The sequence below is a fragment of the Aedes aegypti genome, chromosome 3 (assembly GCF_002204515.2).
Source record: "Aedes aegypti strain LVP_AGWG chromosome 3, AaegL5.0 Primary Assembly, whole genome shotgun sequence".
In the NCBI taxonomy this organism is placed as follows: Eukaryota; Metazoa; Arthropoda; class Insecta; order Diptera; family Culicidae; genus Aedes; species Aedes aegypti.
The window spans coordinates 27839294-27865488 of NC_035109.1; the positions used below are offsets into that span (position 1 = coordinate 27839294).

The 26195-nt window shown below is 37.0% G+C and overlaps 1 protein-coding gene across 13 annotated transcripts in view; it reads left to right on the forward strand.

The window, feature by feature from the left end:
- The window catches only part of LOC5568528 (nuclear pore complex protein DDB_G0274915), a 113320-nt gene that overhangs the window by 21612 nt on the left and 65513 nt on the right, over positions 1–26195 (forward strand). For 5 of the 13 annotated variants that reach the window (XM_021855407.1, XM_021855408.1, XM_021855412.1 and 2 more), the window contains exon 2: positions 7767–8886. The exons of 2 other annotated variants lie outside the window; for them this stretch is intronic. In XM_021855407.1, the coding sequence (XP_021711099.1) occupies positions 8521–8886 (366 nt within the window). In that variant the 5' untranslated portion in view covers positions 7767–8520. Of the gene's footprint in view, positions 1–7680; positions 8887–26195 lie in introns of those variants that run through there. 6 more of the 13 variants (XM_021855415.1, XM_021855419.1, XM_021855418.1 and 3 more) reach the window with 4 other exon arrangements.

The following is a 26195-nucleotide window of genomic DNA, read 5'->3' on the forward strand; positions in this document are numbered from 1 at the left end:
AATGTCTGAAAATTCCCTAGTCAACCAATATTTTGATTTTTAATGAACTTCTGGTCAAAATTACAGTCCATTTGAGTAAAATTTAGGTGTGCTTCTAATCAATTATGTGTTTCTGAGCTAATTTCAAGCTTTGAAAATTTATAACTACCGAACGGAACACCGAAACTTATCGGGTTACCTCTACATAGTATATTCAATTCTACGAACTTTTGTCGAACATGATTTTATAATTTGCGCCGATGATTGTTTTCAAATCGTTCTGTATAGTCAGTGAAATGCGGTCAAAACAAACTCGAACTCAAAAAGAAAAAGCAACGCAAATTCAATTGAATAATTTTGTCGGTATATGTGTCATGTACGATTTAACTATGATCATTCTTTGTAATTTATTGCCTGAAGCAACATGTAAGCTATCAATTAACGTCAATGTGTGTTTTTTCTACTATATATAATCATAAAACTGTGATCTAATCTTGATCGAGCAATGTTAAAACTCAGTTTAATCTTTTTAGTGTGTTCGACAAACATTAGCAGAATAGAATAAGCTTTGAAATAGTGGTAAGAGCACATATTCCACAAAAAAAACATTTTAAACTTGAAGCATACTGTAATCTTCATTAAATGAGCTGTAAATTTAACCATACATTGTTCTTTTGCATGAGAATTCAGAATACTGCTTGACCTGAAGATTTCCAGACATTTTACTTATATAAACGGGTCTAAATGAAAATGCTTCGCAATATGAGGCATCTCAATGTGACATAAAATTTGCGAAAATGATGCATAAATCAGCTTAAAATAGATTTTTCAGCATGTGCACACTTAATTCAGAATGCCGATTCTCGGCTAATTTTAACTGAGATTCGCACAGTCGAGTTGTCGGCAAACAAATTTCCTGGGATCTCAGCAAATAAAAGCCGAGTATCAGTAAATCGTGCTTCGTTGCTAAGCAACCGCACAATTTGTTAGTTGAGTATCGGTTAAAATCGGGAAACCGAGATTCGCACAGCCGAGCTCGTGAAAAAAATGTAAGAGTGTGTGAAAATTACACACAGTGTTTCTGTCAAATTCAGTTCTGTTCTGTGATATTTGCTTTCAATTTGCCCGGTAGAAACAGAATCGCAAGGCTGGTAGCGAGTCACTTTTTAGTGACTTGGTCACTTTTTTTAAGCCAGTCACTTTAAAGTCTCTTTTTTGAAGCCATTTCAACTAAAGTCACTCTTTTCGTCAAAAAGTCACTTTTTTCAACTATTTTGAGCTAAGTTTTCGTCATTTATGTAATTTAGGTCATCACCAGAATAACTTCATGTCAGTATCAAAATATTGGTTTATGGGTTCTTGTGAAAAAAGCTTGGAGAAAAGTTACTCTTTCATAGAGTTCCGCGTAATTTGTAATAGTATCTAAGGTATTATTAGAATGGTGTAAGTTCATTGTTATAAAACTAAAGGTTTAAATATTTAGTGCTCTTTTTGAATATCTAATGCATTCTCTTTTATTAGGTTTTTTTTATATCTTGTGGTGGATAATTAGATGTTTATCTTCTATCTACGTTTTAATATATAAAGCACATTAGCTTTTAAAATTTTACAAAATTCATAATATAGGTATTCAGCACTAAAACGCAAAACGGAGAATAATTATTTATTGTTCTGTTTTAGATTAGAAGCTAATCAAACTTTTAAGGACTGACTTGATTTGTAAACCAAACCTTTAAAAGTGGCCGGATCTTGGCTCTAACTTTGGCTAAGAGTATACCCTAAGGTTTTTATGTCGGTCGAATTTATCATTTTCATTGAATTGTTCATGAAATCACGCATGCTTTCTTCAATGAAATGTTTGGTGTCGGATCCTCTTCTTAGCTTTTTTGAATCACTTCGGCAGGATGGTTTTTGAAAGCCACAGAGCTTATATTTGACAATAATATGCGTGATATTTAAGTATTTTAATTGCATAGTTTATTACAATTCAACCGACTATAATCCCCAATGTCAAGTGAAGCATGAAAGTGTCAAAGTGTTTTGATTGTTATATTGGAAGCTTAGTGCTAATAATTACTTTAAGATCATATTTCAGAAGAACAGCCTGTTAAGCCTATCTTCTTTATGCTAAATGTCTCTTTGGCCAAGCGTACCTCCCATCAAACTTATTGATGGACAATTTCACTCAGGCTTAAGTCAACCTTTTGTTCTCCCTTAGTCGGCGTTCGAAGGACGCGTCTATCATACATTGGTTTCAGGCAGTATTTCAATCATATTCGAACTTCTACAATCATTTTTTATTTGATTAATGCCCAAGTAGGGAGCTGGATCCTATTATTGGCACTTTTGATTCACTTCGGCAGTGGAGTTTTTTTGAAAACTATTGACTGAGCTCATATTTTGCCATAATAGGCATCGTATTGAAGAGAAAATCCCCCTACCAAAGTTAATCATGGAAGTGCTCAAGGAACTCTGCACCCTATTACATTTTCCGTAATCTTGATCTAGTTACACAAAATATTGGCCTTCTTAGGTAAAAGCGTTAAGGCTAAGTATCCCGTTATTCGTTTTGGCGAACTGTTGCATAGCATGTCGCAATTTCAAAGTAATAAAATATATCAGTCCTCATAAATCATATTGATCCGGGAAAGTATACTTTTTCAAATGTATCAGTTCAATACCAACTGTTTTTCATTAAATCGAAATTGTGACATGATCTGCAACAATCATCATCGACACGTTCAAATTTCAATGACGACCTACTTCGCCTTGAAGTAGAATCTAATAGAGCTAAATAGAAAGCATTCTTCAGTGAATCTCACATTTGACGTTACTTCATCTATACGCCTATAACGTTTCTAGACTGAATATTAAATTCTTATCGAAATGAAGTCATGGAATAGTTTTGGGATCTACACAGTTTACCAGTTTACAATGAATTAAATTTTAGCAACTTTTAAAATGTCATTTTTTGGGATGGAAATGTGAAACGATAAAAAATTTGTTTTAACTAATTTTCCAAACGCTTATTAAAATTTACAATATAAAATACTTGAGTGATCTTTTGAAAAGTTTGAAAATCTGCTAAAATAGGTTTTTTTACATAAATGGTAATTTTTCTGTTTGAAATAATTGTAGGCAATGTCTTGAAATTTTGGAAGCACAATAAAAACTTCCAACTACACCTACTACCTGCAGTAGATCATGTTCAATACTCTCTATCATATTGGATATTTCTCGAAAAACAGTATACTAGAATTGAAATAAACTGATTACGGTTTGATTTTCAAGTCACTTTTAGTCACTTTTTTTGAGAAACGAAAGTCACTTTTAAGTCACTTATTTCTCAAAACTGGTCACTAAAATAACTTTTTTCGGTACCACTTTTTGCTACCAGCCCTGGAATCGTCTCATGTTAATTAGGTCCAAAGCGTGAATAGTACATTTATTACACGATTTGTGATGTTTATTGGATGCCTGAAGATTACATATGAGAAAAGTCCAGCTAACTACAAATAAAGTAAAAAAGCTACAAATGCCCAATTCTCGAGCATGAACTTGGTGAGATCTTTCCTATATAAACATTATCTTTATACCGTATTTGCATCGCTTTTATACTATGTACACAGACAAACAGACGTCACACTCTCATCATTGTCTATCGACCACCTTTTTAACGGTCGATTCAAATAGATTGTAGGTGGCCAATCCACCACCCGCAGCGCTTGCATCGTTTTTGTTCGCGTTTGACGTTCACACACTACCGCCATCTGTTGGCCCATCGGCCAAACACACTGAATTTTAGCATTGGGCGTACATGTTCTCTTGACTATGATTTTGATCGCGATTTGTTCTAAGTGTTTCGTCTGTTTGTCTGTGCTATGTATTTATGTGCCCTTTGTTTTTACCTCCTTCATCTATGGACGCTGTTTCGGTTTCGAGCGCTTCTTTAAGTAGATGAAGGACTATGTTCATGCTACGCTATGCTATAATAATGGGAATTGTACAGTTGCACTTATTTATCGTGATAAATGATACGAGAGATGTTCCAATATGGTTTTCGGTTATGCGGATATGCAGCGTTGCATCAGGTACGTCCCACTCGGGTTCAGATTGGGTATCACATCTAGTACTAAATTTTGTTCCTTGATACCAATTGGTACTGCAAAAGATACCCAAGTTTGACAGCTAGCAGTACACTTTTCACGGCATTCTAGATTTTGCTCTATTACCTTATGTGCTATAAAATTTTGGGTAACTGCAAGGGATATGGAGGACTTTATTTCGTCTTTGGTTGCATCGCGGTTTTCAGCATGTCTGGATCCGCGTTGAATGCCGCTTTTAAAGCTTCATTCGGGATGTAATCGGTTCCCAGTGCGTTGTCTGACGCGAATGATTTCAAGATATCTGCCAGCCTCGCTTCGTCCCCCTCGCCGGAGGCCATTGACTGGTGGGGTGACACTACAAGAGTACATCAATTATCGATCGTAGCAGCTCGGCCAACATCTCTTGAGGCGCCATGGCAGCTCTGGTCTTAGAACTCGAGTTGGTACTCTGGTATAGACTATATAGACTGCCCGTTTCCGACTCATGATTTCCTTTTTGAGAGCCTTTCCCAAGTAACCACAAGCATTATATTATTGCATTAATTTGGTCGAAAGTCAACATTTTTTGCATTAATAATGTTATCATGCATTTATTCAATAACTGTTAAGCAATGATGCATTTGATTAACATTGTAAATGCTTTGTAGCATTATTTTAATATAGCATTATGCTAAGCGTTTAGAGTGAAGAAACAGTTATGCTGTCATACAAGATTGCTTAACCTCATTAAACGCACTTGAATCTGTAATAAATAAGTAAGACGATCGAGCACGTTCGCACTCGCTCATTACGTTTTGTGGAATATGGAAGAATAATGAAATGACTTTCTTTCATCTCGAACCCCCATTTCATGATCTAAGGATATATGTATTCAATCAGAATTGTTGTATTTTATCTATGAGACTCTTTTACTCATAAGGAGCGAGAAGCAATAGGTAATAGAGCAAAATCTAGAATGTCTTGAAAAGTGTACTGCGATCTGTCAAACTTGGGTACCTTTTGAAGTACCAAGGGATCAAATGCAGTACTAGAACTGGTACCCAATCTGACCACGAGTGGGACGCACCTGATTTTACCAATCCTAGTCTGCCTTATGCTCCGTACATTTGCGCCCAGTGGCGATAACTTCTCCATGATTTGCATCGCCTTCAAAATTTCGGCGTATTTCGTCTCATCCGTTTTGAAAACGAGGGCCTCGCCCATCTTGCTACGTTTCACTGTCTGCGGTTCAGGATTCTCCTTGGTTGCCGTTTCCGGATTTCTCTCTTTTTTTTCTATCTCATATCCGCGGGTTGACACTGTTTTGCACCCGTGGTTCCTGTGAAAGCGCTGCCTGATGCGGGCTATCCCGTGGCTTTGTTTTCCTTTAGACGTGCCTCTCCACTTTTGCACCTGTACCTTAGAACGCAAGATTGCATCGCTGGCAAGCGGTATGATGCGAAAAAATCTAACAAACTTGCATCTTGTCACCTTTATTCACAGAAGAGAGGATCGATGAAGAGAAATAGATCAGTCTGGCACGATTTAGTGTTGTTTTTGCCTTCTGCCTTGCCGAGTTGTGCTTTCTCATAGTCCTGCCTTGCAGCTAGGACTGGTTGTTGCAATTTCAGCTGACTACTTTTCAAGTGCTTGTTAATATTGCTTTTGCTCTTGACAAGCAGCCATCTGCATTTTTAGGAGGTACTCCCCATTGCGATCCATCGCCTCGATTTATCCCTAGTCAGCAATCACCTCACCTGTTGCACTGGAGCGGCCAGTGCCTGCCCTCGTCACAGTGTCTAGGGCGGGAACCTTAGCCGATTACTGCCTGGTCCAGAACCCTCTCATATTCCACTAGTTGTTTGATTTGATGGATTAACTTTTATGGGCCCCCTAAGAGTCGCTATCCATCTCCACTGAAATAGTAGCTTTTGTAATCCCATGGTTATCTATGCAAGCAGGAAGGCCATGCCAGGGTTGACATTGTCCTTCATGAAGTGCTATGTTTCTTTCGCAACCTAACCGCTACTTTCACCGCTCCGTTGTATGGAGAGACAAAGTGGCCTAACCACAAACGAAAACAAAACACTACTTGAGTCGATTTTACACTGGTACAAAAACGTCGTAAGTAACTGAATGAAACGGCTTATCATTTTGTCATACAATTTTTGTGGAAAACGATAGGAACTACCTAGTGTTTTAACGCGAGCTGATTGCATGCAAAATTTAAGCGATGTACACGATAAAGACGGTTAAAAAGGGGATTTACTTAAAAACAGTTTAAGACAGGTTTTAATTCTTCTTAATTATCTTTCTTAAAACAGTATGAAATATACTTACGTCGAGTTGAAAAAGTAATCGAGAATTACTACAATTACTGGCATCAATCCTGATGTCCCGGTTGACATTCCATTTAGTTTGAGCTAGGCGGTGCTTTGTGGTACTTAAAAGTGATCATAAAATGAAGCCAAACTTTGAATTTTCAAGTGCACAAGTCTGGAGTATCTGACATCCGGTCGCGTTGAAAATCGATCCAATTGCTTGCTTGCTGCATGTGACCAATCGGATAAATTTTCAACGCGGGGAGCTGTTTTGTTGGTGCCTTCCTTAGCCGAGTGGTTAGAGTCCACGGCTACAAAGCAAAACCATGCTGAAGGTGTCTGGGTTCGATTCCCGGTCGGTCCAGGATTTTTTTGTAATGGAAATTTCCTTGACTTCCCTGGGCATAAAGTATCATCGTACCTGCCACACGATATAAATACGAATGCAAAAATGGCAACTTTGGCAAAGAAAGCTCTCAGTTAATAACTATGAAAGTGTTTATAAGAACACTAAGCTGAGAAGCCGGCTCTGTCCCAGTGGAGATGTTAATGCCAAGAAGAAGAAGCTGTTTGGTTATCAACACCTGTGCTCTTGAAAATTCGAGTTGTGGCTTCGTTCTACAATCATCTTAAGCGGCACCGGTCACTTTGACAGAGTTGCATTCGGATTTTTGTGGTTTTTATGAGTCAATCCGAGCCCACTGGCACTGTGCACACCACAACAACACCCCAAGTCACAGAGGTCCTGGAGGGGGTTCGTTAAGCCCCTAGACTTTCGTCCCTGCTGCCCCGTAGATCTTACCTCGTAATGCACCATGTAAAGAAGATGTTCCTGCGCTACGGGCTATGACTTTGCGGTGTAGCGTGGTTGTTATTTTCAGATTAATGAAGGAAGGCCCATATTAAAAAGATGTATCCGTCCTCATGATCATGACGTTCCTGCAGCAGACGCGAAGTTAGTTATATTTTTATCAATTCTCCAGTGTTATGAAACATGTGAATGGGCACTTAAGTGTTCGAATTTCAACAAAAAAATGTTTTTTTATAGGCTTTTTCAAAATTGTTGGAAGAGAGCACAAAATTTAAAAATTTGTCGGCGTTACAAATAAAAAAAAACTTTTTTTGAATGTTGCGCTACATTCGATTGTCAGTCTTTTGGCTGTGTGTGTGCCTTTTTAATGTATCTCGGGCTCCGTACGCGTTGTTGGCCACTTGTGTGCGTGTGTGCCGAGCGATAGGTGCGTGACTGTGTGTGTGCGTCGTGGTGCGGTGACATTTTCTTTTTTCTACACATTCATCGCAGCCGAGCAGCAGGCAGTGAGCTAAAAATCGTCGTCGTCGTCGTTGTCGCGATCTTTCATATCGTCGTCTGTCTTTCCAGCTTTTTACAGAGGGAAGAAAAAAGGTTGCAGTTTTATCGCGAGTTTCAATTTGTGATTGAAGACGAATCGAGCTAGGAAAAATGTGAATCTGCGGAAAAGCGGAAGTTCGTGTCGTCGGGTGCGCGAAAGAGAACCTAGTTTCCTCGGACAATCATCGCAATGACGATCGCACGAAGAAGAAGAAGAGTAGGATCATCGATTCATCATCAATTGTGTGTGCCGTGGGGTGGCCAATAATAATAGTGCGGTACATACATAGAATAAGAAGAAGCAGCAGGGAGGAGACAAGTGCTTCCTTCGAAAGGCGAAAAGGAATCGAAACAACGAAAGAGATTTCCTAGCTGTGAATCAGTTTCTGGGGTCGACCCCCCAAAAAAGTCGGGCCCCGTCATCGAGAGGAAGTTGGTGGCCCATTTTCTAGCGATTTTCCTTCGGCTCGATTTTTGGGATTCCAAAGTGAAAGCACAGGTGTGTGTTAGTGGGGATCTTTTTATTTTTCCTTGCCTATTTGACAGCGCCGTTTGGCCGCGCGCTGAACACACTCAATAATAATAATAATAATAATCTCGCAATCTTGGCCGTCGTCGCGTCGAAGAAAAAGAAGCAATCGATTAGTATAGAGAGAAGTCTTTAATAGCACACAAGCGCCGAGAGTGCGATTTTTCGGTAGATTCGGCCTGATCTCTAGTGGAGGCGAGAAAAGAAGTTCCCTTTTTTCCGGATATTATTTTTCTTCGCTTCACGCTTTCCAAGATGGCTCCGTCTCCGGAGCTCGGGGGCCAACCGAAGGCCCCCGACAAAGCTGGAGCGGATCAACCATCGTCCAATCCGACGACGACCTCGGAACACATGCCGTCGTCGTTGTCTTCGTCTTCGTCCTCCTCAGCATCAGCATCGTCAAACAGTAACAATCCCCCCCAATCGTCAGGAACAAAAAACGCACCGTCTGCCGGAACAACAGCAGGAACGTCAAACTCTGGCAGCAGCAACAACTACACCAGCAGCACGTCGTCATCAACAGGAGCAGGAGGAGGAGGCGCTGGGGCTATTCCGGCTGCCGGCGCCCTAGCGGGCACATTGCCCGCACAAGCAACTACTCCTCAGCAGGACAGCAGTAAGGTAAGTGCTATAAAAAGTACTCAAAAAACCCGGAGAAACGCCCCTTTTTCCGGAGTTAGATTCAACCTCTTTTTTGGAATCCTGAACAACCTCATTCAGCACAGCCAAAAAAAGGCGATAAAATTAAGCTAACAATCGTCGATTCTTTGTGATGGCCCGGTCAAGGGTTTTGATTGGACGGTGTGTTTTTGTGTTGCACTTTTCTCGGGCTTCAGCGGCGTCTTGACCGTGCAATGATGATTCAGAGTCGATCGGTGGATACATGAAGCATTGCCCTTGCCTTTATTGCACAGGGTGTCTACTACCTGGAAAAACCTGGAAAACCTGGAATTATCAGGGAATTTTATTCAACCTGGAAAAAACCTGGAATTCTCAGGGAATTTCGGCTACACTCATGGAAATTATTTTGAAACAGTAATAGATGGAAAATATGTCGTTTTTGTGACACAAAATATTCTTAATCAAACAAATTTTCGGCTGCGCCGCTATCTAAACGCTAGTTGACATATTCAATCCTTTCAAAGATTTTTAATTAATTAGCAAAAAACATGTTTAGACAAGGAATCTTATGATTGCCAAATTGGCAAAGGCAAATACAGCTCCAATTGAGTGTCGTTCAAATAGAATTATTAGTAGTAGAACGCTAATGGCGTAGTTGTCACAAAACTGATTTCAATTTTTATTACCTTAAATTATGGTTTTTCATTGTTTGTTCTATACCATGATGTTGTTTTGGTTCTTAAAATTAATCTGACAATTTGAGGCCCGGTACTCACGCTGTCAGTGCGTGGCAAACTAGATGTTGGTAACACGAACAGCAGCGACATTAGCATTCTTAGGTTAATGCTTCTACTGTCGTTCATGAGCAGTTGATAAGTTGAAAACATTCAAAAAATTGAACAAAAATGTTTTTCGCATATTATACAAAAATAATAAACTTTGAAGGAAATGAGCAAAAAAATTTCTTACTTGAGAAATGTACTATTTTTCGTACCTGTTGTGAGGCACGAAAAATTGTGCATTTCTCAAGTAAGCAAATTTTCTTTTAGAGTCTTGATCACTATTTTAATGCATGTATCAATTTTCGGGAAAAATATCTATTTCAATAAAAATTACCTCCAAAATCACTTTTTCAATCTGCTTGTAGTGAAATCTGATGCAAAATTTTAGAGGCTCCAAAGAATCCTACAAAATCTATCAGGCGACTATTCCGCAAGTTCTTAATGATGTTTTTCTTAGAAGAAATTTCGCGAGGAATGCTTCAGTAATTCTCGTAATTTCTCCAGTGATTTCTTCTTGCAATTGCTCCAGAGATGCTACCAGCGATTTTTCAATGGATGCTTAGAGGAATTTATTCAGAATTAGTTTCAAAAATCCTAGAGCACTCCAACGCTTCCATAAAAGTTTTTGGACAAAATCGCACAGACATTTTTTCATAAAATCCTACAATAATTCCTAAGCCGATTTTTTCATTTATTCCAGAGAATTTCATAAGAATTTTTCAAATTTTCATCCACTACTACTCTCAGGAATTGCTCCAAAAATCCTTCAGGCATTTTTCGATGATATCTATTATAAACTTTTCTCAGAATTCCACGAAAAATTTGCATTGGATTCCTTATTAGATTCCTACAGAAACTTCTCTTGGAATTTCACCGGCATATCATCAAAATATAGCTGCTGCGGATCAAATATTTCTCTAATAATTTTTCAAATCCCAATCGTCATGGATTCTTTAAAAATTTAGTCAAGGTTCAGGGATTCAGTCTGAATTTCTCCAAAACGTCTTTTAAGCCATTATTTGAAGATTCTAATTTATTTTTTAAATATCTAAGGAAGCATTTTATCAAAAATTTAGGAAGTCTTTCAGAGATCCTCTTAGGAATTAATCCAGGCGAACTTAGAACTCACACAAGTTTCATCTGAGGTTACTCTAGGATTTTCTTTCGAAACTTAACGCAGATTTTTTTTAACTTTCTTCAAAACAATCTAAAAAATTTCCTTGATATTTCACTGGATAAAAAAATATTTTTAGACTTCATTGAGAAATTTTTCAAAAAAATAAAAAAATTGGAGGCATTTCTGAAGGAATTTTGAATTCTTGAAGATGCTCTAAACGGAAATGCCGGAGGAAGCCCTAGGGAAATCAATGGAATTACTTTTGGATGGATGATTCCTGATGTGATTATACTTAGCAAAAATCCGTATTGAATTATTGAAGGTATATAAGGGATGGTACACATATTATGTCACGCTAAATTTCGATTTTCTTGACCCCCTCTCCCGCTTTGTCACGTTTTTTGTATGAGTCCATCGAATGTTTTGTAAGGCTTGTCACGTTTGGCGTGACCCTCTCCCCCCTTGCAGCGTGACGTAATTTGTGCATGAGCCCTAAAACGAAATTCATGGAGAATTACTTAGAAAATGTTCGTGACAAATCTCAAAACAAACTCCTGAAGAGATCTGCGGAGTAATATGTGAAATAAATCAACAGTAAATCGAGCTGTTATACTTGTAGTAATGATGAATTCCAAAAAGAGTATGAGAATTAAACTTAGAAAAAATGTCTGTTCAACTTAGGAAACAAACTCTCATCTCGTGCTTTTTCCTCTTTTTTTTTCAACGAAGATGACTATAAAGTTCTTTTTTTAATACGGTCATACTACCAGCCATGTTTCCCCCAAAGAAAAAATAAAAAACGCCGTCCAGAAATCCTGAATCTTCAAAATGGGAAAGGATATTTTTTCTTAAGACCTAATAACTCACTTTTCATATCTGACTGATGATTTAAGGCACTTTCAGATCATTTGATAAAATCATTAATTAAATAAAAATCATTATATTTGTTTCCTCTGTTTACATTAAGAACAAAACAGGTAATTGTTTTCATTGAAGTGAAAAATACTTTGAAGTTTATTGTTAGATACATTAATTTTCATTATCAACCTTGCATTTGAAATGTTTGACTATTTGTCTATTTTGAGCGATTTAATCAACCTGGAATTATTTTTTTAAAACCTGGAAATCTCAGGGAATTTCATTTCTGTAAATGAGTAGACACCCTGTTGCAGGTGAGCAGCAGCAGCAATGAAATCAAGCATGATTTTTCAAATCGGCGTATCTAATACTCGGATGGTTTCGAGAAAAATGCGATGCAAAATATTGCAAAGCATTTTAAATCCTGTTTAAAATGTTTTGCATTTTTTCTATTGCGATGTCTACTATAAGTTGAAAAAAAGAACACTGTTTCTAACCACTATTAAACAAATCCGATTTGTTTTGAATTTAATTGAAAAACAGGTAAAATTAGAGAATAAACCCTTTTGCTTTGTGCTGCTCACATACACCATGGATGATTCGTCGATACCATACCTTGATTGATACATACACCTTGCTTGATGCGTCGGTTTGACAGTTCGTTTTGCACATCCGTCACGTCATATACACCAGTATTGTTTTGAAGTTGCACATACACCGGTTTGCAAATTCCCATAAAACTTATTAAACTTAGTCAATTCGACAGTTTCAACTTTCAACGACAACGAATATTAGTTTCCGAATGTTTCCAATTTCAACTCGACTAAGAGGAGCACCGGACGGAGCCGTAAATAACAAAAGCAGGAGGAGAACAGTTCTTGTGCGAAATTTGGTGAGAAATCTAGCGTAACATTTGAAAAGGGCCTATCTGCAAAACGTAAACATTGAGAAATTCTCAATTGAAGATTCCGTACCATATTTATAATTCCTATTTTAAACCCATTCGCATTTTTACTAGTTTCATACCTGTGTTCGACACCCATTAAAGTCTGTTGCGTGGCCCATTATGTTTCTAATCTCAAATAACACAAAAAATCGTAAAAATTGTTGAATTCAAACATCATCGGCAGATAGGCCCTTTTATGAATCTTCAAACCAGTTAGGCCCTTTCAGTTAGGCCCTTTGATTGAACATGCTTTCAGTTAGGCCCTTTTATAATTTGCTAATTTTATCGATTTTCGAATTGGTTTGCATAAATCTTGAACAAAATTTAGCGATTATGTGAAAAAACACTATACACCCGATTCTGTTTTTGCACGGGGGATGCGTACCGTGCAAAAAAAGTTTTCAGTTCAAAATTTCAAAAACCGTGCAAAAAAAGTAACACCAATTCTCGACGTTTCATGCAAAAATAAGGTTTTGGTGAACAATTTTGTATGAAAACTTTTTTTGCACGGCCGTGTAAAAAAAATCCGTGCAAAAACAGAATCGGGTGTATAATAGCTAAATATTGGAAATTTTCGGTTGAAGATTCAGTACCATATTGATTATTCCTATTTCAAACCCATGCGCTTTTTACTAGTTTCATACTTGGGGAAGATCCAAAAATGACGACCATCGTTTTCCGGGATTTCTAGAACCCTTCTACCCCTCTGTCACGCTTTTTGTAATATCCAATCTATGCACTGTCACATTTTCGTACATCCCCCCATTGGAGGAGGTCCCAATTGATGGACGTCATTTTCGGATAACCCCTTGTGTTCGACACTTATAATGGTCTATTACGTGGCTCACAACGAATTGAATTTCAAATAGCACAACAACTTGTAAAAATAGCTCAATTCAAACATCATCCGCAGATAGGCCCTTTTTGGAATTTTCAAACCAGTTAGGCCCTTTTTCAATTTGCTAATTTTATTGATTATTGAAGTGATTTGCATAATTCTTCGACAACATTTAATGATTATGTGAGAAGACAACACAATATCATACAAGCTAAATATTGGAAACTATTCTATACAAAATTAGCAACATATTGATTGTTGATATTTCAAACCCATTCACTTTTTTTACTAGTTTTATACTTGTGTTAGACACTCATTATGGTTTATTACGTGGCCCAGAACGTTAGTAATCTCAAATAGCATAACGACTCGTGAAAATGGTTGCATTCAAATATCATCAGCAGTTAGGCCCTTTAATGAAGCTTCAAACCAGTTAGGCCCTTTCAGTTAGGCCCTTCGATTGGACATGGTTTCAGTGAGGCCCCTCCAGTTAGGCCCTTTTATTAAACATAGTTCCAGTTAGGCCCTTTTGGAATTTGTTGATTTTATTGCTTATTGAAGTGATTTTCAGTTTTTAAATAAAATAAAGCGAGAGAAAAACAATGTAATAGCTAAATGTTGGATATTCTCGGTTGAAGGTTCAGTACCTTATTGATTATATCTATTTCAAACCCATTCACTTTTTTACTTGTTTTATACTTGAGGGCCTTCCTTAGCCGAGCAGTTTAAGTCCGCGGCTACAAAGCAAAGCCATTCTGAAGGTATCTGAGTTCCATTCCAGGTCGGTCCAGGTTTTTTCGTAATGGAAACTTCCTTTACTTTCCTGAATATAGAGTACCTTCGTACTTGTCACACAATATACGAATGCGAAAATGGCAACTTGTCAAAGCTCTCAGTTTATAACTGTGGAAGTATTCATTGAACACAAAGCTTAGAAGCAGGCTCTGTCCCAGTGAGGACGTAATGCCAATAAGAAGTATAAGAAGAATTCTTGCAGGGCTGTTACAAAAACAAACGAATTTGTTTTTGTGAAAATCGCGACTTTTGGAACTCGATCCACAACTAGAGGCAACCAATAAAAATTAACAAATAAAAATTATTCAAAATTTTTAATGTAATTGATTTTTTTTTTCAGGATAAAAAATTAGTTTTTCAACTAACTTCGCATTAAGATCATGATAAAACTAGTAAAAAAGAGAATGGGCTTGAAATAGAAATTAATATAGTACTGAATCTTCAATAAAGAATTTTTATTAATCAATGTTGATTTTCTCACATACCTAATCGATTGATTTTGATCTAAAACTTTGAAAATTACTTCAATAATCAATAAAATTAACAAATTCCAAAAGGGCCTAACTGGAACTAAGTTTAATAAAGAGGCCTAACAGGAGGGGCCTAAAGGAAACCATGTTCAATCAAAGGGCCTAACTGAAAGGGTCTAACTGGTTTGCAGACTCGTAAAAGGGCCTATCTGCCGATGATGTTTGAATTCAACCATTTTCACGAGTAGTTTTGTTATTTAAGATTTAAAACGTTATGGGCCACCTAGTAGACTATTATGAGTGTCAAACACAAGTATAAAACTAGTAAATAGGAGAAAGGGTTTGAAATATGAATAATCAATATAGTACTGAATCTTCAATAAAGAATTTTCAATATTCAATGTTGATTTTCTCACATAATCGATTGATTTTGTTCTAAAACTTTGAAAATCTATTCAATAATCAATAAAATTAACAAATTTCAAAAGGGCCTAACTGAAACAATGTTTAATAAAAGGGCCTAACTGGAGGGGCCTAACTGAAACCATGTTCAATTAAAGGGCCTAATTGAAAGGGCCTAACTGGTTTGAAGACTCGTAAAAGGGCCTATCTGCCGATGATGTTTGAATTCAACATTTTTTACTACGTTTTATGTTATCTTCTTTCTGGCGTTTCGTCCCCACTGGGACAGAGCCTGCTTCTCAGCTTAGTGTTCTTATGAGCACTACCACAGTTTTTAACTGAGAGCTTACTATGCCAATGACCATTTTTGCATGCGTATATCGTGTGGCAGGTACGAAGATACTCTATGCCCTGGGAAGTCGAGAAAATTTCCAACCCGAAAAGATCCTCGACCGGTGGGATTCGAACCCACGACCCTCAGCTTGGTCTTGCTGAATAGCTGCGCGTTTACCGCTACGGCTATCTGGGCCCCTAGTTTTTATGTTATGTTAGATTTAAAACGTTACGTGGCCCAGTAATAGACTATGAGTGTCGAACAAAAGTTTAAAACTATTAGATAGCAATGAGTTTAAAATAGTAACAATCAATATGTTACAGAATCTTCAATCGAGCATTTCTCAATTTTTACGTTATGCTGATAGACCCTTTTCAAATATTTCACTAGGTTCCATTATGTGAGAAAAACACATTACAATGGCTAAATATTGAAAAATATGGAGGAAAATTAAAAATGCACGGAAGGGCCAATCTGATTTTGATGGAAATTTTCAGTTAGGCCCTTTTATGACCAGTTAGGCCCTCTTAGTTTTATCATTTTCAGATAGGCCCTTTTGAATTTGAATAAAATTACCATTAATAATGCATTTTGCATGCCCTTAAGAGTATGTAGGAGTAATTTACGTAAAAAATGATACGAATAATGAATAATCAAGTTTGTTTACATTTTGCAGTTAGGCCCTTTTCAAATGTTACGCTAGAAATATTGTCTTAAACCGAATACTGATGATGTTCCACATCAGTTTGCCGACCCGTCAGCTCGCTCAACTGTGGAAATCCAATTCTCTCGATTTCCAACATGTTTAGTGATTTGGAAGCAGTATGACGTATCTGGTGTTCGAAATTTTATGTTATGATTCTACATATAGGTCGCTTTACTATGAGCATATGTACGGTGTATGTGCTAGCATGAAAAATGTTGACAGTTGAGTCGCTTTGCAAACGAAGGGTGTATGTAGCCAAATTAAAAACACTGAGTAAAGTGCACATAGGGCATAATTTTAATTTATTTCTAAAAATCAAAAAATGGATGTAGGAATACTTTTATAGACACAATAGGTAGATTATGCGTTTGTCAAGCCCATGCAAAGCAAATCTCGATTTGTTTATTTTTGCAGATACGTCGGATTGAAAAGTTTGGCTTGAAATAGCACAATTGAATCAGCTTATGACGTTTTGAATTTTGTGCCAGATACACGAAGGGGGTTGTCATTTCAGTTTTCTGCATTTGGAACTTTTCTTCCTTTTCCTCTTGGCATTACGTCCTCACTGGGGCAGAGCCTGCTTCTCAGCTTAGTGTTCTTGAGCACTTCCACAGTTATCAACTGAGAGCTTTCTTTGCCAAAGTTGCCATTTTTGCATTCATATATCGTGTGGCAGGATCGATAATATTCTATGCCCAGGGAAGTCAAGGAAATTTCCATTACGAAAAGATCCTGGACCGACCGGGAATCGAACCCAGACACCTTCATGACTTTGCTTTGTAGTCGCGGGCTCTAACCATTCGGCTATGGAACTACACCTAATGTATAAAAAAAATAAAAATTTAATATCAACACTTGAAAGGTCTTAGTAGGTGTTGAACACTACTATTGTTTTTTTTTAATGTACATTTAGACAAATAACTTCGTTCAAGGCCGCACGAGAAGTCATAACAGTAATCATCAAATCTTACCCTATCCATTTGAAGATTCAAATCTTAAGTTCCACTCTCGTAATCAAATTGAAAATGTATCACTCTAGTTCCATGCATGTAGTGTAAAACCTGATAAATTTTTAGTTTCATCGGTCCACTAAAACTGGAGATATGCTTTTGCAAAGTTTTAATGATAATTGGTCGGTAATTAGAGGTGTCCAAGTAATCGTTGAAGTAATACCGTAAAAATTCAAATTACTTTAGCAATTTCGGGTGTAGTTCCTGGACGAGTTCAAGGGAAAATGTATGAAGAAACTTAAAATTAGACGAATATTCGAAAACCCTTCGATACACGTAGTATGTTTCTGGAACAATTTATGAAGTTATTACTTAAATGTGTTTGTAAAAATCTCCATCAGGGTTCCACAGATTAATTTTTGGAGTAGTATTGAGAGTAATTATCGGAAGAATTTATGAACCTATACACCTAATTCCAGGAATATTTCTTGAAGAAATATATAGAGTAATATAAATTAAATCCCTACAGCAATTCCAGGGGAAATACGAGGAGCTTTCTCTAAAGAGAAAAGTTCCTGAATAGATTTATTTTAGTGATGTATCTGCTGACAATATATTTGGCAGGAGTTGCCTAACACAGTTTAACAGATTCCTCCAAAGTCCACTGCGCTTATAAAAACTTCACTGGCACCTTTCTGGCAAGATATTTTTCTAAAACCTGATTGTTTGATGGACTCCATAAGTTCTTTATTTTATATTGACGTTATTATCTCTCAATTATCGTATACATACGTGTGCTGGAGACAATCTTGAAGAAATCAAATACAAGGTTAATGTCCTAGTAAAAAAATGTCCATTGCCATTGTCCCCTCTGACAACACGCCCGTGCGTGTATGACATTAATTTTTGACATATTTAAAATAGACCGACAAAATTTGAGGTAGACATAATCGGGTCAGTACTGTGTTACAACGAAAACGATTTGTCAGATTTTTTGTCTTCTAATAATTTTTCTCAACAAGCATCGAAAGAAACGAACGGTGAGAAACGAATTCAGGACTTCAAATTAATCAAGATACAGAGCGTTTTACCGCTATGCCAGGCAAGGATCCGTAAACGCAGAAGATAACGTAAAATAGATATCAACACAATATTTATTTATTTATTTATTTTCCCTCCCCTTGGTTATGCGACCTTGCCGCGATGGGAGGGCATAATCCATTAGCCCATATGATGGAAACCAAAGGCGTAACCTGTAGTGGTGGTATCACATTTTGGCACTTTTTGCTTAAAGCCGCGTCATAATTCATATGGCATAGACGCAATAATATCTCGGATGTGATCCAACGGACATTCTGCGTCATTGATAGAATTGATGCCCATTTCAAATAATTAATCTATTCGAAGTGGACATTAATACTATTGGTGACGTTCAGTTTGCCTTTTGCTAACCAGAATGATCCGTAGCCACTCTTACTATTAGCTAGCTAGATACATCGTTATCATATACGACGTAGGGAATACATAGGAACTCTTAGGAAAATGACTAGTAGATTCACTGAGTAGAAATAAGTGGCGACAATCTTATTTTAATATGGTTTTTACATTGCCATAATAAGAAATACCTCTTTTGTAACAGCGGTATAAATAATCTAATTCCAGCTTCATTTTCGCAAAATTTACAAGTAGAAAGTAGGCGTTGTGAAGCATTGCATTTGCCATCGAAAAGTGAATCTTGTAGGAGACTGTAATAGAAGCCTAAGGTAACTTTACTCTTCAATATTCACTATAAAAATGACTATGGAAACTAAGACGCTGAGATCGATCATTAGGGTACTCTTGCTAGTTTCGAAAAATTGTTGAACAGACAAGGAAAGCGACTTTTTTCTTTAAGGATATATGAACGTAATGACCAATAAATACTTTTAACAACAAAAATGAAATTAACTAGAACTACTACTAAACAGCCTAATTTTGTTAAGACTTGACGACACTTGACATTTAAGACTCTAATCTTACGTAAAAGACAATAGTAATCAGAATAGCACTTGTATGACAAATTATTCAAAACCATTTCGACTAGACAGTATTAATAATGCACTACTATTTCAAACAAATTCTAATGGAGCTGCTGATTTTCATAATGCTTCCTTTTCTCAGAAGCAAGGGAATATGGGTACTTTTCAAAAACTACCACGTCACAATACTAATAAAAAACAGTGTTCATGTGGGCGCCATTGCCTAGTCCGTCTGAGTATTGGTCCTGGTAGAGGGGAAACTTGGCAAAAGCCAGACCGAGGGTTCAGCCTTGACAAGTTAAGCTGTCAGGCAGCTCCAACTGAATACCAAAAAAAAAAAAAAAAAAAAAAAAAAAAAAAAAAAAAAAAAAAAAAAAAAAAAAAAAAAAAAAAAAAAATTATTTATTTATTTATTTTTGTCAACCGACGTAGACTAGTACATTTTACATATACATATTTTTGTTTTATTTCTTAATACTAAAATTATGAAATTTATAAAAAATATTGAAAAAAAAATGAAAATGTAGTGTAAGTAATGTTAATTTCATTTTGTTTTATGTGTTGCGATTTCGAATGGATTTGAAGCATGTTTTTAGATTTTGCCGAGACATGGTAAACTCAATAGTTTCGCAATGTTGATTGTAAATGGCCATCATTTGATTTAGAGGCCCGTTTTTGGCATAATTTGTTTTATGATGATTTGTCAAGAATAAGTTACGATTTCGTAGTTGCCTAGAAGGAACGTAGAAATTTAAATTTGATAAAAACGATATCATTTACAAACGAAACTCTTGCGATTTCACGATTTCACAGTTTGTATGTCAATAAGCATGTAGCGTGCTTTGTAGGGTGGAAGTGGAAATGATGTTCAGCCTAATTTACGAAGAGCATATAGTAGAAATTGTTTTTGTACAGATTCTAATCTTTCTTCGTGTGTGATTGAGAAAGGAGACCATACAATGCTGCAGTATTCCATGATTGATTTTACATATGCAATATATAGAGTTTTAATTCAAGCCAAACTTTTCAATCCGACGTATCTGCAAAAATAAACAAATCGAGATTTGCTTTGCATGGGCTTGACAAACGCATAATCTACCTATTGTGTCTATAAAAGTATTCCTACATCCATTTTTTGATTTTTAGAAATAAATTAAAATTATGCCCTATGTGCACTTTACTCAGTGTTTTTAATTTGGCTACATACACCCTTCGTTTGCAAAGCGACTCAACTGTCAACATTTTTCATGCTAGCACATACACCGTACATATGCTCATAGTAAAGCGACCTATATGTAGAATCAAAACATAAAATTTCGAACACCAGATACGTCATACTGTTTCCAAATCACTAAACATGTTGGAAATCGAGGGAATTGGATTTCCACAGTTGAGCGAGCTGACGGGTCGGCAAACTGATGTGGAACATCATCAGTATTCGGTTTAAGACAATATTTCTCACCAAATTTCGCACAAGAACTTTTCTCCTCCTGCTTTTGTTATTTACGACTCCGTCCGGTGCTCCTCTTAGTCGAGTTGAAATTGGAAACATTCGGAAACTAATATTCGTTGTCGTTGAAAGTTGAAACTGACGAATTGACTAAGTTTAATAAGTTTTATGGGAATTTGCAAACCGGTGTATGTGCAACTTCAAAACAATACTGGTGTATATGACGTGACGGATCTGCAAAACGAACTGTCAAACCGACGCATCAAGCAAGGTGTATGTATCAATCAAGGTATGGTATCGACGAATCATCCATGGTGTATGTGAGCAGCACAAAGCAAAAGGGTTTATTCTCTAATTTTACCTGTTTTTCAATTAAATTCAAAACAAATCGGATTTGTTTAATAGTGGTTAGAAACAGTGTTCTTTTTTTCAACTTATAGTAGACATCGCAATAGAAAAAATGCAAAACATTTTAAACAGGATTTAAAATGCTTTACAATATTTTGCATCGCATTTTTCTCGAAACCATCCGAGTGTTAGATACGCCGATTTGAAAAATCATGCTTGAATTGTGTATGGGTCATGAAAGTTGTAGCAGAAGCGTTTTATGAACCCTAGCATGTTATTATTGTATTGGGACGGGGTTGGTGGTCTGATGGCTACCGCTTCTGCTTCATATGCAGAAGGTCATGGGTTCAATCCCAGGCCCGTCTCTTTCCTCGTACTTTGTAGTTGTATATCTCTCACTTGCTTCTATCTTCCATTCTAAATATATCACACTCAAACTATTCGTTCATAGCAAACGCTAGAACCAGAGACGGACATGAAACCGTTTCCCTAACGCTTCCTACTTCCACGCGCACGCCTTTCTTACGCCTGATACATAGGCAGTCTGCTAACCACAAAAGCAAACCTATCTGCCATGCCTTTCCCCCAATCCATACACTCCCGCATGAACTGACGTGGATGCAGTGGAATATACGGTCTACGTGGGAGTCAGTTCAATGCATCATCAATTCCTCCCCCTTCCCCTCATTGGTCTGCATTCTGACGTGGCAGGTGCCATTGTTGCCTAAAAATAGAAGATCAGCAGCACTTATACACTGAGGATGCCTGTTAGTCCCAAGCAGTCATTCGGTTGGTTCCTTGTGTAAGTGCAGCTGATCTGGCGATACTGGAGTGCATCCACGGGCGGCCAATCAAGCTCAAGCTCAAGCTCAAGCTCATAGCATGTTATTATTGTATTGTAGTGGTCTACGAAACGGTGCGGCCATAGTAACGCGTCCGCGTGTGTACTCCCCCGCCTGATTTTCTTCCGGTCTCTGAAAAATTCCGGTCGCCTCTGAATACGTTGAAGCCGCTTCCAAAGACTTCTTCGCTTTTTACGCTTTCATCCCAGCTTGTTTCAGTTGCCAGAACAACCGAAAAAATGAACCTAAGATGTTTTTATAAATTTCCTTCATTTTTGCTGGGCTTCTCATGCGATTGAAATTTTGACAGTATATCAAGATTTCAGTCACACTCTGTCTACATTGCAAAGAAGTGTTTAAAGGCACGTCGTTTGATAAAATTATACTGTGTTCTTCCGTAGAAGTGGGCGTCCTTACTTGCGAAAATTTGACGGTCTTGGAGGGGGAGAGAAGATTTTGTGCGAATTCTCCCGCAATTGCTAAAGTCGGTTAGTACTTTCGCTCGATAGGTACCGACGATACGCCTCCCGATCCGCTGCTGCTTCAGCTGGGCCAACTTCATATTCCTGATGAACGTCAGAAAAAATTCGAAGAAGATGGTCGGGATTCGTTGGCAATCCTTCCGACGCAAGGACCATCCTAATGCTAGTTGGTGTATTGCCATCAATGCTGATATTCGCAGGCTGGTCCTTCATGTCGAAGTTGTGTAAGAGATTGTATAGAGAGGACAGTCAGTAGTCAGAAGTGCAAAGGACCGGTCCATTTGCGATACGCGGCTTTCGAATAAACCGTTGAATTCAAAGTTTCGTATTCACCCTTCATAGTTAGTCCGAAAATTCCATTCCCCAGTACGGTTTCGTAGTCGGATTTTAGTGTAAAGCTAATATGTATGCCAGAAACAGTCGGACGATCTTCATCATGTTGGGATCACGAAGTCTTGCTTTTAGGAAGCGGCCATCACCCTCAGCTGATTGTTGTGTTAAGGTGACGATGGGTGGTCGCAAGGGATCGAGTGACCAGCCAGGTGATTCAGTTAACTTTGATGATGGTGCAGTATTTGTTGTTGGCACTGTTGGAAATTGTGTGTTGTTCTGTGGTTGATCCTTTTTCGCAAAGCGCACATCTTTCACAAGAATTAGATCCTCATCTTTCACAAGAATTAGATGCTCATCCTTCTAAGAAATTGTTTGCTGGAATTCGGATATATCTGAAAATTTTCGAGAGGCAACTCTGAATAAATTATCTGAGGATTTCTTTGGAAAATTTCTTAAAAGTTTGTGGTGCAATTCCTTAAAAAAAATAGAAGGAATCTACGAAGTATCCAGAGTATCCATTAAAATGGCCATATTTGTTGAACGCTTAACAGATATCAGTTATTTATGGACCGATTTGAATTAAGTTTTTACAGCGCGTCATGAGTGCAAAAGTAATAGCGATTTGATTTAACCCGTAGGCTACGGGGCTAACAACCAAAATTCAAATTACTCGTATTTGAGCATAACTCCATATTTTTCAGTGAAATTTTGAGGATTGCTTCACTAATAGTGGTAGTTTCATGAGTGAGGGGAAAGTATCGATTCAGAGTATTGTGGACAAAGTTATTCCTGAACATCTCTGGGTCAGGTAGGGTAAAAATCACATAAACTTCCTTTTAGAACTCATTTATCATTTGGAAACGAAATGTTTACATACAAAAAGTGAATAGACCCGTTATTTGTAATAAGTCACGATGCAGCAAGATATTAAGAAAAAATAAAATTAACCTAGAACAATGCTAAGGCCTCCAAAACATTCTGAAGTTTTGACCATAATCTACACAGGTTCATAAATTATTTTAAGCAGGTGATGTCCACGTTTAGTGGTTGACAGCACTCATTTAGCCTTAACAGACGTGTTCACTAATTTTGACAAGATATTGGATATTGGAAGTTATCCAAATCAACTTGGAATTCAGGTCATTTTGATCTATCAAATCTACTACAGTTTATACTCACCCAATTCCCGTGAAACTTTCTCGTTCCTATCCATAAAGCTTCATATGACTCGGAAAGTGTACTGCTATGAATATTGATAATCTGAAGGTCTTCAGAACATACTGAAGTTATGGGCATCAATTTCTATATGCAGCTTGACTTATTATTTAAACAAAATGTTTTCAATATATCCATACTTGATCGCAAATCTCCGTTAGAGTTAAAAAAAATTGTTTCACACGTGTTCACAAATTTTGACAAGATATTGGATATTGGAAGTCATCCAAATCAACCTGGAGTTCAAGTCTTTTTGATCTATCAAATCTACTACAGTTTATACTCACCCAATTCCCATGAAACCTTCTTGTTCCTATCCATAAAGCTTTATATGACTCGGAAAGTGTACTGCTATGAATATTGAACATCTTAAGGTAACTGAGCGATCATCTTTTCCGAAACGTCTCGTAAAAAATACGTCGGCAGAAAAAATACAAATTCTTTCTTGAACATACGCTACAACAAATTGACACAGTCGTCTTGTTTCCACAACATAATTCTAGCGTAACATTTGAAAAGGGCCTAACTGCAAAATGTAAACAAACTTGATTATTCATTATTCGTATAATTTTTTACGTGAATTACTCCTACATACTCTTACGGGCATGACAAATGCATTATTAATGGTAATTTTATTCAAATTCAAAAGGGCCTATCTGAAAATGATAAAACTAAGAGGGCCTAACTGGTCATAAAAGGGCCTAACTGAAAATTTCCATCAAAATCAGATTGGCCCTTCCATGCGTTTTTAATTTTCCTCCATATTTTTCAATATTTAGCCATTGTATAGTGTTTCTCTCGAATAATGGAACCTAGTGAAATATTTGAAAAGGGTCTATCAGCATAACGTAAAAATTGAGAAATTCTCGATTGAAGATTCTGTAACATATTGATTGTTACTATTTTAAACTCATTGCTAACTAATAGTTTTAAACTTTTGTTCGACACTCATAGTCTATTACTGGGCCACGTAACGTTTTAAATCTAACATAACATAAAAACTAGTAAAAAATGTTGAATTCAAACATCATCGGCAGATAGGCCCTTTTACGAGTCTTCAAACCAGTTAGGCCCTTTCAATTAGGCCCTTTAATTGAACATGGTTTCAGTTAGGCCCCTCCAGTTAGGCCCTTTTATTTAACATAGTTCCAGTTAGGCCCTCTTGGAATTTGTTAATTTTATTAAATATTGAATAGATTTTCAAAGTTTTAGAACAAAAACAATCGATTATGTGAGAAAATCAACATTGAATATTGAAGATTCAGTACTATATTGATTATTCATATTTCAAACCCTTTCTCCTATTTACTAGTTTTATACTTGTGTTCGACACCAATAATAGTCTACTAGGTGGCCCATAACGATTTAAATCTTAAATAACAAAACAACTCGTGAAAATGGTTGAATTCAAACATCATCGGCAGATAGGCCCTTTTACGAGACTGCAAACCAAGTTACAAGTTGTTGTGCTATTTGAAATTCAAATCGTTGTGAGCCACGTAATAGACCATTATAAGTGTCGAACACAAGGGATTATCCCAAAAAAAAAGTCCATCAATTGGGGCCTCCTCCAATGGGGGGATGTACGAAAATGTGATAGTGCATGGAATGGGTATTGGAAAAAGCGTGACAGAGGGGGTAGAAAGGTTCTAGAAATACCGAAAAACGATGGACGTCATTTTTGGATCTTCCCCAAGTATGAAACTAGTAAAAAGCGAATGGGTTTGAAATAGGAATAATCAATATGGTACTGAATCTTCAACCGAAAATTTCCAATATTTAGCTATTATATAGTGTTTTTTTCACATAATAGCTAAATTTTGTTCAAGATTTGTGCAAACCAATTCAAAAATCAATAAAATTAGCAAATTATAAAAGGGCCTAACTGAAACCATGTTCAATCAAAGGGCCTAACTGAAAGGGCCTAACTGGTTTGAAGATTCATAGAAGGGCCTATCTGCCGATGATGTTTGAATTCAACAATTTTTACGAGTTGTTGTGTTATTTGAGATTAGAAACATAATGGGCCACGCAACAGACTTTAATGGGTGTCGAACACAGGTATGAAACTAGTAAAAATGCGAATGGGTTTAAAATAGGAATTATAAATATGGTACGGAATCTTCAATTGAGAATTTCTCAATGTTTACGTTTTGCAGATAGGCCCTTTTCAAATGTTACGCTAGAATTTACAGTTAATGATGTATACGAACGATACATAAAGCGTCCGTATTGCAATAATCGTTCCACCTTTCGTAAGGCAAAATGTATGATTTTCGATGGTCTACCTCACAGCGTGTAGTTCATCATCATCATCATCATCATCTACCTTATTGATTTGATTACTGTAAACGCATCTTAACATTCGTAAAAACTTTCAGCTAACTACATGCTCAGTGATTTCCAAAAACTCATGCAAATAA